This window comes from Ammodytes marinus, assembly GCF_949987685.1.
Source record: "Ammodytes marinus genome assembly, chromosome: 6".
NCBI lineage: Eukaryota > Metazoa > Chordata > Actinopteri > Uranoscopiformes > Ammodytidae > Ammodytes > Ammodytes marinus.
This window is the reverse complement of record NC_137235.1, coordinates 30,804,749-30,818,638: the sequence shown is the minus strand read 5'-3', so window position 1 is coordinate 30,818,638 and position 13,890 is coordinate 30,804,749. Positions and strand designations below refer to the sequence as shown.

Genomic DNA, 13,890 nt, shown 5'->3' with positions numbered 1-13,890 from the left:
TGAGCTCTAAGGTTTGAATGTTCCCATGTGGCTTTCACATGGCAGTGATGCACTACAACACGTACAAATAAATGCCCTTTAATAAGCACTCTTGATCACACCTTAGTCATGAGTGGATAATAGATGATAAACATGAACAGGCACTATCCCACATGTTGGATTATACTAAATAAGGTGGGTTGGAGGAGGTGACATGGTTTGTTTCCAAAAGTGGAACCCAGAGGCTTTTATAATCAACGATGGTATTTATACAAAACATATTTCATCTACTTCTTTTTGAATAATTCTATCATGATGTATCAATTTTCTTTTTGAGGAACCTGGAACCAAACGTGAGACTAGTATATTTTTCTGACCCAAACTGTGGGCCCTGCTGCTGTGAACAACGACACTCACTGACACTTTTCAAGAAGCTTTCTAACTTCAAACTGTGTTCCAGGGATCACATTTTCCTGTGGGGAAAGTTTGTTCATTAAGTTATGAGAATATGTCTTAGAAAATGTTCACTTCTCTGACAGCCTAAGTGACATAGTGCACCTTTAATGGCTTCAATTGAAGTGCAGTCTGAACCAGTTCATATAGTAACCTGAGCCAGAGCTGCTGCTGCCAACATGTGTAACCAGGCAACACCAAACAAACATTCAACTTGTCCTGCTTCGGGAACAGTGTGCATCACTTTTTAGTAGGCCTATGGCAAACATTTGTTTTTCAAATCAGCTGATTGGGTTTAAAAACGTTTCTTGCACCTGTTATTTAACTTAAAATGAGTTCTGATGTGTTGGTGTCAAGGCCACACTATGACAGCAGAGCGGTGGCTCAGGGAGTCTCGGAGAAAGATTCTCCCTCTGTGATCCTGCAACCTTCCTCAGGCTCGGCCACAGCGGGCTTCCGATCCGCCAAATACACCCCGGCAGAATGGTTCTCCAACTACCTCGCCATCCTTCAACAGGCCGGCACCGACCACCACGAGGCCCGCAGCATCCAGCGAGAGTCCAAAACTCTGAACCAAGACACCGAGGCGCACACTCTGGAGACCCAGGCCGAGGGGACACGTCTCCTGGGACAAAGACTACAAGATACCCACTACTGGAAGTCAGAGCTGCAGCGGCACATCGAGCAGCTGCTGGCCGACACGCAGGCACTGCTGGCGCTGAAGACGAGGCTGGAGAAGGCGCTGGATGCCACCGAGACTCCGTACGCCATCAGCACTGATAATCTGAACTGCAGGACAAGAAGAGCGGGACCGGACCTGGTCAGGGACACCGTGGAGGAGGAGCTGTTAAAGGTGTTGAAGGCTTTAGAAGGTTTTGAGGAAATGTGTGTGAGATGTCATGTCACTGTAGTATGACTATGCATGGTAGTACAAACTTGATATCTGAGACATAACCTTATGGTAATATTATATCCATGTTAAACAGTATAGGCTCATTAATTGTATACATAAAATATAAGTTTGTCTAATTCTTAAATTGGGCAAATATAATTTGAAATGAATAGGCCTAATTATAGTGTGTAGCTTTGTCATTCATAGCAATATTGACTCATTGATGTTGAGCAGTGGTCTACATTTGCTATGGAAACATATATATATTATTTGCTTCCTAATTTGTCTGATACAATAATAGTCCTGCAACAATGAATCTTTCAATGTATTCCTGGTCAAGATTAATTATTATTTTAACAATTACGATAACCGATGATACATTTTTCAGTATTTTCCTACAAAACTTTTTGTTTGCCCTAGCCTAGCTTCTAAAATGTAAAACAAAATGCTGCTAAATTATTATTCTTTTTTCAATTGCTTAAGTTACCATACCAATGTATTTTGCTTTTAGCATCATATACAGTAGGGATATTTCCATACTATTATTATGAAATTGTAGATTTTATTTTCTTATTATGGAATACAATACTTTTTTCACTGTAATTTAAAGCACTTGTAATTTAGTTTAATTATGTGTAACATTTTAGCCCCCTTGCTTGAGAGTATTTTTAATTGTTTTAAGAGGGACATTGTTGAGTGTCCCAGACCACGGTTAGAGTACAAAAGTAGAGTGGGGGAACCTGCTGTGAACCCGAGAGAGTGAAGTTGAGTGTGCACTGTCTTGCCTTGTTGGTGTTGATTGCAAACGATTATTCAAAAAGTAATTATTGGCCCGCTTAGATCCCCCACGCCAGAAACACTACTAAGAAAATCAGGTTAAAATATCATCTCAAACTAGAAAATTAAAAAGACGTTTTTACAAAGCAAATGATACAGTGTTTAATTTGTAAAGGAGCTAAACGTTCAGATGAATCACTAATGACAATAATGGTTTGTGGCTGCCCGATGAAATCATTTAGTCGTTTTGTCTTAGAGTAATACTTTCAAGATCCCTTTGGACATCAGTGTTCCAGTAACACAGTCCCAGCAGAGGGCTCAGAGGGACACACACACTGACTGACTGACTGACTGACTGACTGACTGACTGACTGACTGACTGACTGACTGACTGACTGACTGACTGACTGACTGACTGACTGACTGACTGACTGACTGTGTGTCTTGTAGGAGGTGAACTTGATCAGGAGCGTCCAGGCTCTTCTGAAGAGGACCACAGCTCAGGTCGTCAGTCAGATCAAGTGAGCGTCGAAGCCTGTTTCCTAGAAACCTGTTTTCTGTCTGTCTGTCTGTCTGTCTGTCTGTCTGTCTGTCTGTATGTCTGTCTGTATGTCTCTCTCTCCTGTCTTTCTTTTAGTTTGAAGCTCTTTCCCCAGAGAACTGTATCATAAATGTTAAGTCTGTGCCTTTGTGTGTGTGTCTGTGTGTGTGTGTGTGTGTGTGTGTGTCAGGATGAACAGGGATGTCAAGCAGACTTTAGAGTTGGACTGGTCCGATAAGTACCAGGCCTACAACCTAGATGACCGCAGTGGACGCCACAGTAACACAAGCCCCGATACACAGCTCCACCCCAGCTCAGCCAGCATGCAGGACCAGTGAGTGTGTGCTTTCTTGTGTGTGTGTGTGTGTGTGTGTGTGCGTGCGTGCGTGTCCATGTGTGTGTGTGTGTGTGTGTGTGTGTGTGTGTAACATCATCTTCAAAGAGTCTTATCTTCTGGTCTGCTGCAGGGTGTGTAACAGCACATCATGGTCAAAGTTCACACAGGACAACTTGACCAAGGCCCTGCAGGAGGAGCGGACAACCAGCGGCCTCAGGTCTGTGACTTTAGGTTGCCACAGAATCCCGTTTAGTGTTGTGTAGCAATATGACACTTACTGTGTGTGTGTGTGTGTGTGTGTGTGTGTGTGTGTGTGTGTGTGTGTGTGTGTGTGTGTGTGTGTGTGTGTGTGTGTGTGTGTGTGTGTGTGTGTGTGTGTGTGTGTGTGTCTGTGTGTGTGTGTCAGAGTGCTGGTGGAGCAGGTGCTGCAGGACACTACCCATGATCTTAGCTTCCAGTGCTCCAGCGTGGACCGAGCCTTCAGCCAGCGCTGTGTGGAGCTGATAGAGGCCAAGACCCTGTTGGACATGAAGCACACAAAGGTAGCACTACCTGACAGACAGACAGACAGACAGACAGACAGACAGACAGACAGACAGACAGACAGACAGACAGACAGAGTAGTGGCAAGATTCGCTGATCGATTGATTATGTACTGTGTGTGTGTGTGTGTGTGTGTGACGTGACGTGACCGTGTCCACTGTAGATCTTGGAGCAGCTCGGGGCCCAGGAGAGGAACATTGTGGCTCTGCAGCAGGCCATCCAAAACAAAGAGGCTCCACTGAGAGTAGCCCAGTCCAGACTTTACCTCCGCTCCCTCAGACCCAACATGGAACTGTGCAGAGATGACCCCCAGCTCAGGTACACACACACACACACACACACACACACACACACACACACGCTCACACACACACACACACACACACACACACACACACACAGTCTCATCTCACTCTCTTCATTTTGTCTGCTTCTGTAGTTTGGAAGGGGAGGTGAGGCAGATTGATGCCACCGTGGTGTCTCTGGAGCAGCAGCTGAGTGGGGCCAGAGGCTCCCTGGCCCACCTGGAGGAGGCCCGCCTCACCCTGGAGAAGGACATCAGCTGTAAGAGCCAGTCACTGTTCATCGAGAGAGACAGGTGCATGACTCAACGCAAGAGATACCCAACCATCTCCACGCTGTCCGGATACTGAAGGGCGGCTATTCTCGCCCACTCTTGTCTGTCTGTGTGGCACTTTGCTTTGCTTTTTGCTGTTGTTCTGATGAATTTCTTTTGTCTCTTTGTTGTGCTGTGTTGTAAGGATCAATGAGATGAGTGTGTGCGCCCCAAAAAAGCAGTAAAGAAAATATGTCGAATTCAATCAAGTTCTGCTGCAGTGAAGTCTTTTGACACACAGTCTTCACCTGCTTTTATCATATGAGGTTCAAGTTGTCCTCCATCTCATCTGCAAACAGCCAACCCAACACTATATACTGTACATTCCTTCACACAGTGGATTTAACAACTCATGAGCAGACATTGTTTGACCTGTCGAGTGGACAAATCTAAATTCTGACGGCAGAATCATGACGTGTTTTAAATGGTTAATGTTCATCCATTAACTTAAAAAAATGTGTTTAAAAAGTAGCTCCCGTTCGCTGATTGGACCGGCAAAAATCTGTCCGGAGAAAACCTAAGACTGACTACTGAAGGGAAATGAAAACTAAGCGGAAGTACGTAGGCGGCCGGTGCCAGGATACCAAGTTTCATGGTTGTAGCTCTTTTTATTTGAAAATGACACAGCCACACAAACAAAACCTCTTGGGTTTCAGATAAATCCACATGAATTAGGAGGTGGGTGAATTCAAGATACAGTGTTGCCATAACATTCAAGTATAGTAAGGATTTACTCCACTAGAGTGAGCTCTCGGGCCTCATTATCTCAGCTCCGCTCACATCTGATTACAGTAAGCTGTCTTCCACCATAAAATCTGACTTAAAAATATAGTGTAGGAATAAATGTCAAATGGTCAAGTCACACTTGACGACCTTGGAAATGATGGAAACACAGCAGCATATAATCAAGACAAGGGGAAGACATGTTAACCATTAATGTGTTTTATTTGTGTACATGTTCTAAGATCAGCTCAAAGCATTGCAGCCTCCTTTTAAGGAATATATTATGCTCTTCCCTGTTTAGTGTAAATATGGAGCCACCATCCATCTCTATTCTTAGAGAGAACTTCCGTGGAGTGAGGAGGTGCCACGACTGAGGATGTTATGAAACTCAACTTTATGCAACTAGAAAAACGTTCAGACAGGCAGCTCCGTTCTTCTTACATAGTATTTACGTATTTCATGACACCACTAAGTATGGGATGGTGCCAGCGATGCATGTGTGTGTGTGTGTGTGTGTGTGTGTGTGTGTGTGTGTGTGTGTGTGTGTGTGTGTGTGTGTGTGTGTGTGTGTGTGTGTGTGTGTGTGTGTGAAGTAGCCTTACAGTAACCACAGCTAATGTTGGTTGTTGGTCATCTGCTAACAGCTAACCTAAGACTTTAAAAAATCCTTAATCTGGAACACTATGCAACTCACTAGCATTATTCAGCTTGTCAGAGTGGACAAATCTGACGTCTGACAGCCGAATAATTACACATGTTTAAATGGTCAATCATCATTAACTGTGTGTGTGAGGGGGAGGGGGGGTATAAACAAAAAAACACAGACACGGGTTGCAATTCTTTGTTCTTAATTTATTCATACTCACCGCGCCGCCGGTGACTTGTCATATTCTGCTACCTATCAGATATTGCTCCCTAGTGGTTCTGCGCATGCCGCGCGAAATACATTGACTTTGTATGTAAACTCGCCGCGCGGCGGTGTGCAGTGTGTTCGTACCTTAACAGTGTATGAGCTAAGGACTGTCTGTATTGTAATAACCCTGTTAGTCTACATGGTGGTTGACTTGGATGTGGACTAAACTTGGAGTAAAAAAAAACATAGTAAAAAAAATACATGAGTATTTCACCTTAATATAGACAATGCTGATCAAATACTGTACATCACATATACACACACATTCATACAAAACTTAAAGGGAGTACTTTGTTTAGCTTGGTTACCAAAGGGACAGGGTCATTACTTAGCCATCGGGAAGTGACTTAAGCTTATTGAAGTGAGAGATGAAGGGGCGCCACCTACAGTCAAATTTATTCATTCGAACCTCTCAGAGAATATTAAATTTTTTCTGGTTTGATAAAGAACATAACATCACTCAACCAGGAAGATGACAGGGGAGGCTTGGGAGACTTCCACTCAAAGAGTATTTTTCTCCGAGCTAAGAGAGAAGAGAATGCGATAACATCTAGTTCTAGAGTGGGCAGGAGGCACCAGGGGAACCCCAAAAATGGCTGTCAAAGGACATGGCTGAAGATTTAGCTGCAGGACGTCAGACAGTGTTTTGAAAACAGAACACCAAAAATTGTTCAGTCTCGGACAGAGAAAAAACATATGACAGTGGTCAGCCGGGGCAAAGCCACACCGGTTGCAGCTATCGTCTACGTCAGGGTATATTTCTGCCAATTTGGCTTTAGAAAAATGGATCCTATGAAATACCTTAAACTGTATGAGCCCAAGGCGAGCACAGGATGATGTTGAGCTCATTCTGTCGATTGCCTTAACCCATCTGCGAAATCCACATTTAATTCTCTCTCCCATGCAACCTTAGCTTTGAGCACAGGTGTGTTATTGAGCGACATAAGACCGCTATATACCCGGGATATAAGAGCTTTCTGATTGGGACTTAATTTAAGTAATTCCTCCCAGGGCAAAGCGGGGGGTGGAGAGGGAAACGAAGGACACTGTGTACAAATGAAGTGTCTTATTTGTAAGTAACGAAAGAAATGTGAACAAACCAAATTTCTTAATTAGATCTGTTAAACTCTGTTTTCATATAAATCCAAGAAGCAGTTAATGCCTTTTGCTTTCCAGAGAGACGATTAGGCATCTAAAGCAGGGGGAAATAGGTGGTTACCAACTATGGGAGCAAGTATAGACGAGGATAAGAATTTGAAATGAGGCCGGAACTGATGCCAGATCTTAAGGGAAGCCAACACAATTGGGTTTTTGGTGTGCTTGGACGGGACAGTTGGAAGAGGGGAACACAACAACGCTGAGAGAGATGTACCCAGACAAGACTTTGATTCAATGGACCCCCAAGAGGTGTTAACTGTATGGAACCAAAACAAAAGTTTTTGAATATTAGCTGACCAGTAGTAGTACATAAAGTTTGGCAGGGCAAGGCCCCCTCCCAAATTTACTCTATTTCTAGTACGTTCCTACTAATTCTTGGGTGTTTTCCTGCCCAAGCAAATGATGTAATAAGCTTATTCAATGATTGAAAGAAGGATTTTGGTAAGAATATTGTAAAGAAATCGGGGTAATATTGTCATCTTCACAGAGTTAATTCTGCCTGTCAGCGTCAGAGGGAGGTTACCCCATCTCTGAAAGTCAGATTTAGTCTGGTTAAGTACAAGTGAAACTCGAAAAATTAGAATATCGTGCAAAAGTTCATTTATTTCAGTAATTCAACTTTATAGGTGAAAATAATATCTTATACAGATTCATTACATACAAAGTGAGATATGTGAAGCCTTTATTTTTTATAATTGTGATTATTATGGCTTACAGTTTATAAAAACCCCAAATTCAAAATCTCAGAAAATTAGAATATTACATAAAATCAATAAAAAAAGGATTTTAAATACAGAAATGTAGAAAGTATAATCATGCATATGTACTAAGTACTTGGTTTGGGCCCCTTTTGCATGAATTATTGCCTAAATGCGACGTGGCATGGATGCTATCAGCCTGTGGCACTGCTGAGGTGTTATGGAAGCCCAGGTTGCTTTGATAGTGGCCTTCAGCTCGTCTGTATTGTTGGGTCTGGTGTGTATCATCTTCCTCTTGACAATAGTCCATAGTTTCTCTATGGAGTTCAGGTTAGGAGAGTTGTCTGGCCATTCATGCAGAGTAATACCATGCTCAGTCAACCAGTTACCAGTGGTTACCTCGTGAGTTTTGCAATAAGGTTGAATATATGACACGCGTCAAAGCATCGAATGACAACAACCTACAAGCTATATGGCCATTAAGGTTAGTCGGCCATAACATTTTCTTTTTAAAGAATTTGCTTGGGTTTGATTCATCCCTTGTTGTAACTACTAGACTTGACCGACCATGTCATCTAGTGGTGGAATGTTGTATAACAATTTAAAGGCCTACTTCACTGGTTGGAATATGAAGGTGTATTGATCACCTTTTTTAATGATCTCATATAAAACCTGGAATCTGTGAAAGAGTGGATCTGTGGGAAAGCATTCAAGGACTCAGAGTAAAGCAGTAACTTACAGGGAACATTCACGCAAAAATACACCTTCTAATATTTTTAATGTATTATTCAGACATGCCGATTGTCTGTAATGATGTAGGCCTAATGTGCCTAGCCTAGCTAAATAAAACACAGATTGGTGAACTGGCCCTTTTGAGGTGGAATGTAGTAGAATCATCAAAGAATCTTAGGGGGCGGGGCTAGATGAGGTGAATAGAATCAGAACACTGCATCATGGTGCTTTGATGATGTCACAGGGAACTTGTTGGAACCTTGAAAGGACACACTTGTGGCATCATAGTTATGTGTTGGCATTAACAGAGTGAACTTGTTACAGTTAGTGTTGGACAATAAATAGCCAGGTTTATCCCAGCTACATCCAAGCCAAATTATCGGTAAACTACAGTTGTCTCTTCCGGATAGGAACATGGACAGGTGGAACTCAAAGTGGGTACCCCCTGGGTGCATTGTTGTTGAAGAGAAAATTGAGGAGGCAATCATCTCGAAAAATAAAAAGAAGAAAGAAAAGAAAACAACGATTCAGGATGAAACCATACAGAGGCGGCAGGATTTTGACTTTGCCATGAAAGTGGAAAGTGAACTCCAGTACCAATCTCCATGGTCCTCAAAGCAGCAACTTGCTGAGGACATTTCTGAAGAAGAGGAGATTGAAGAGGAGATTGAAGAGGAGATTGGAGAGGAGATTGGAGAGGAGATTGGAGAGGAGAATGAGCAAAATGTCAAACTGGTACAGCAGGATCTTGCCTTCTACATGGAAGTTGACATGATTCAAGTTGTTGAGAAGATTTCAGAGGAGGAACAGTGTGTTGACGATGTTCTGGAGCAGAGCCCTGAATCTACAAGGGAAGACTGCTACACTCCTTTTGAAGAGGATGAGGAAGGGTTTGTTGAGGCCCTTCAGGATCAGAACTCTCCCTCCATCAGAGAAGACTGCTACACTCCCTTTGGAGAGTCTGTAGAAGAGTTTGTTCAGGAGCAGCGCTCTGAATCCACAAGGGAAGACTGCTACACTCCCTTTGGAGAGGATGAGGAAGACTTTGTTGAGGACTTTCAGGAGCAGAACTCTCCCTCCATCAGAGAAGACTGCTACACTCCCTTTGAAGAGGATGTGATGGAGTCTCTTGAGGACGTTCAGGAGCAGCGCCCTGTGTCGGGCAGAGAAGACCACCACACTCCCTGCGATGAGGTAAGATTAGTGGCACATGTGTGCTCACAAATAAAAACAGTAAGAAATACGAATGCAGGTGATAATCTGATTTAAATTACATTTAGTCATAGTCATCTCCAACCACATCGTCCAAACAAGAGCACACTAGTGATATATTACTTTCAATGTTACAATGTTCAACTGTACATTTTAAAACACAGCAGATGGAAAACAAACTAATAATTGTCGTATGTTTCACAGACAGAGGCATCTGAACGATCAGAGCGATCTGAGAAAGCTGAGGAGCATGAGCAAATTAAAAGTGCTCTGGAGTCAGACAGATCTGCTGCTCTTCAAGAAGAGCTCGAGGAGGAGAGAAGATCCAGAGTGGTTCTTCAAGAAGAGCTTGAGGAGGGCAGAAGAGCCAGAGCAGTTCTTCAAGAAGAGCTCGAGGAGGAGAGTAGAACCAGGGCTGATCTTGAAAAGGCCTTTGAAGTTCAATACAAAGGAGCTCTGCGGCAGGTGCAAAAGGAAAAAGACGCTCTTGCAAAGGCTCTGAAGAACGAGCAAGCTGAAAAAGTCAGCCTTCGTGTTCAAATGGAGAACATGGAGTTGCAAGTGACAGATCTGAAGAAGTCACAGATTGAGCACCAGCGGAAAAAAGCCACGCTGAAATGCAACTTCGCTAAAATGACAGCTGCTCTTGAAGAGGACAAAAAGGTAATTGAAAAGCTCAACAATGACCTGGAGATGTCTAGTCAGCGGGAAAAAGTGAATTGTGCTGAAAACAAGGCGCTAAAGGATCACCTCACTGAGCAGCAGGAAGAACGCCTGGAAGTAGACAATGCAATTCAAGCCCTGCACTTTAATATTCAGACTCTTCAAAGAGATTCTGAAGTCAAGGATAACATTGTGTCATCGCTGCAGGAGGAACTGAACCAGTGTGCCTCAGATCTCCAAGAGGAACAAACAAAAAACGGTCAGCTCCAGAGGGACTACAAGGCCGCTGTCTCCCAGCAGGAGAAGCGTTCAAAAGGATCCAATAACCAGACCAGACTTGATGAACTTGATGCTGCTATAAACGTGAGGTGGCTAGAAGATGAAAACAAGGCGCTAAAGGAGCTTCTCATAGAAGAGCAGAGAAAATGTCTGGAAAAAGACACTACATTGCAAGCCCTGCACTTAAATATTCAGCGGCTCCAGATGGACGGAGACGCTGAAATAAAAGAGTTAAGGGAGCGCCTCACTCAGCAGCGGGAGGAAATTCTGAAAAGAGACGAGACAATTCGAAACATGCAGATCAATATGTCTCTTCAAAGCAATGAGGCCATTGAGAAGGAGGATAGTCTCTCAAAAGCACATCTGAAGATACGGGTCCAAGAAAAAGAGCTCTCTGAGAAGACTCTGGCTTTCGAAACGAGCCTGGCTGCTGAGAAATGCTTCAGCTCTTCACATGCTTCACAATCAAATGCTTCCTTAGAGCGTCTGAGGTACGACTTGACGACAATAAGGATGGAGAATGCTGATCTCAAGGCCCAACTCCAGTCTGCAGAGAGCGAACATGGCAGAATAATGGCTCGACAAAGTTCTTTCTCCGAGCGCCACGAAGAGATGATATCATGGAAAGATAACATCATCTTTGAGAATGTGTCTGAAATAACTAATCTCCACCGAAAGGTATTTAACCTGAAAGCATTACAGTCAGAAAAACAGGATAGACAGACAGAGCTGGAATATGCCCTAAAAAGAGAGAAGACCAGAAGCTCCAGGTTGGAGGAGAGAGCTGAACAAATCGCCTCTGCTCTTGAAAAAGAAAGGTCCACGTGTGAGAAGCACCAACTCGAGCTACATCAATCTGTAACCAGGCAGATAGGGGAACTGGCGGAAAGGCGAAAACTGTCCGTGGCTCTGCAGAAAGCCGAGGACCGGTTCTACAGGCTTCAAAGACAACAGTTTGCACCCTCAGACGAGAAGAACAGTAACTGACACTGAGTTCAGACTATTGTAGCGGAAAACTACCATGGATGAGAGCACCAAGGCTCTCCACCACCTGCAGCGGGAATACACTGATCTAGGGAAGAGGCACAGTGACATTGACAGTGACTATCGTGAGCTGATCAAATCTCACAGCGCCCTCCAGATCAGATACGAGAGGCTCTGCTACGTTCAAAGACAACGCCCGACCAGAATTCAGTCCACCTTGGTTAACAGCAACGTGAACCTGAACGTTCTAAATGTTCAAGGATGATGGGATGACTGAAATCAGATATTTTAAACAGTCATTCAACAGGTTATCAGCTTCAGAGACAGAGTGTGGGCTCAATGGGACACTAAAAGAGTGATGGACTCCATCAGATGATTTGGTTACACTATAACATATAGGCTACATTACTGAACTGTTGGTTAATGCTTAGTTAACGCTATTAAAGGTTAGTTGAAAGGTAAAGGGATAGTTCAGTATTTCTGGAGTGGGGTAGTATGGGTTACTTAGGCATAGTTAGTGTGTTACGTTATGGAGATGGTGAAGGAGTTTAGGGGAGATGTTGCTGTAGCAAAAGCCAGCCTTGTACTGTTGCAAAAAATAATGTCTCCACATATATAAATGAGAACCTAAAACCAAAATATCATTTCTTTTCCACGCTTAAATGAGATTTCTTCCCACAGCTTTAGTTGACAGCCATTAAAATTTGGTTTTCTAGTGTCTCTTTAATAGTCCACAGTAGCTCAGTTGTCTAGCAGCTGATTGGTGGAATGATACCAAAATAAAATGCTGTCAGGCAGAAACCTAGATCTGTGGAAACAGTTCTCAGTTTAGCGTGCAGTTGAATGGATATTTAGGTTTTAGGTAATATTAATTTATAGTATGCTGAGCAGTTATTAACAGTGAGTCAATACTTATAACTACGCATTAGTTAATCAAGCATAGTTAAAGCATTACCTATACAGACCTTAGTTAACTAATGCTTAGTTATAAGCATCAACTAAGCCGTTATTAACGGTTAGTCAACAATAATTAATAACCACTAACTATGCAACTCTACAAACCTGTCTAATAAAGCAAAGAAATGCAAAAAAAAATGCAAAAAACAAGAAAACTATGCACCTACTTAACGTTAATAGCATTAACTAACAGTTAATAATGTACCCTAATTATTAAGAGTGACCAAATCATCTGATGGATTCCATCACTCTTTGAGTTTCCCATTGACTCCACACTCTGTCTGTCCAGCTGATAAACTGTTGAATTGAGTGTCAAAAGTATCTGATTAATATTTCATTAATGTAACTTTTTGCAAAGTGTTACCGATGATTCTGATTGGATACTGTTTTAAATCAAAGTGTAGTTAAATGTACCTGTATCAACTGCTGTTTAAAACATGGACAAGATAATAAAAAAAAAAAATTAAATGATTTTGTGGTGTGATTTTTTTCTCTCCAAAGTTCTGGAGTTTATTATTTTCATTTCCTTTTAAACAAACATTCTTATGATCTATAATAATGATTTTTATTGGAAGTTGGGATAGTAGAGGAACTATACTTTGGACGTGGGTTAGAATGAATGTACCAGTCTTTGCAGACATTTAAAAAATACAAGTAACACTTTATATTAAGGTCCTTATAATAAGCCTTAGTAAATAGGTAATAAGGACCTTATTAGATGCTTATTAACATTAATTTGTGTTAATAAGACTATATATAAGTGTTTATAATAACATAATAAATATGTTGACTGTGTGATTATAAGACTTTTATAAGCACTTATAAGAAACTTCTTAACTATTTATTGATTGCTTTATAGCATTAATAGAAGTCTTGAACAATGCTTATTAAGGTTAATAAGTCCTTTCTTAAACAGTTAATTATGCATTTTGCAGTTCAGCTCAAAAAGTAAGAAACCCTATTCTCCCCAAAAGAGGTAAAAATAACAGTTCAGGATGTTGAAACATTGATATATCTCCTAATTGTTAATACATATTCCCCTATGATTTTAAAATGTAAAGTGTCATAATAGTTCACACTGCTGCTGTCTCATGAATAGTGAGTCCTAAAAGAATTGTTTTGAACAATACAGTAGAGTAAATATTTGAAAGCAATACAGAATGCCTGAGAGCCTTACTGCTTTTTATAACATTATATTAACGTCACTGGGAGCCTGTTGTCTTTTCCTTAACAGAAATTTAGACATGTCCGCCATGAATAATCAAATACAGAATGCATAAATAAGTACATAAAAATTCACCCGAATGCACAAAATGGTGTGTTCGAAGCACATTTTTTTCTGGAGGAGTACCCCCAGACTCCCACTTATGTTGAAGAGAAACCTAAGCCCTTGTGCTTGCCACCCAAAAATGATCACTGGCCCCATCCTGGCC

General features: G+C 42.0%; 2 protein-coding genes across 2 annotated transcripts in view; one reads left to right on the top strand and one right to left on the bottom strand.

Moving 5' to 3' along the window:
- Positions 1–13,890, bottom strand: part of zfyve27 (zinc finger, FYVE domain containing 27) — a 92,526-nt gene that overhangs the window by 19,457 nt on the left and 59,179 nt on the right. The window lies entirely within an intron of this gene.
- tekt4 (tektin 4) lies at positions 764–4,175 on the top strand (the record flags this gene model as incomplete). The annotated part of the gene is made up of 7 exons (XM_080030132.1): positions 764–1,285; positions 2,552–2,622; positions 2,833–2,976; positions 3,110–3,196; positions 3,386–3,521; positions 3,686–3,840; positions 3,962–4,175. The coding sequence occupies 7 exons, from the start codon at positions 764–766 to the stop codon at positions 4,173–4,175; spliced, it is 1,329 nt and encodes a 442-aa protein (XP_079886258.1).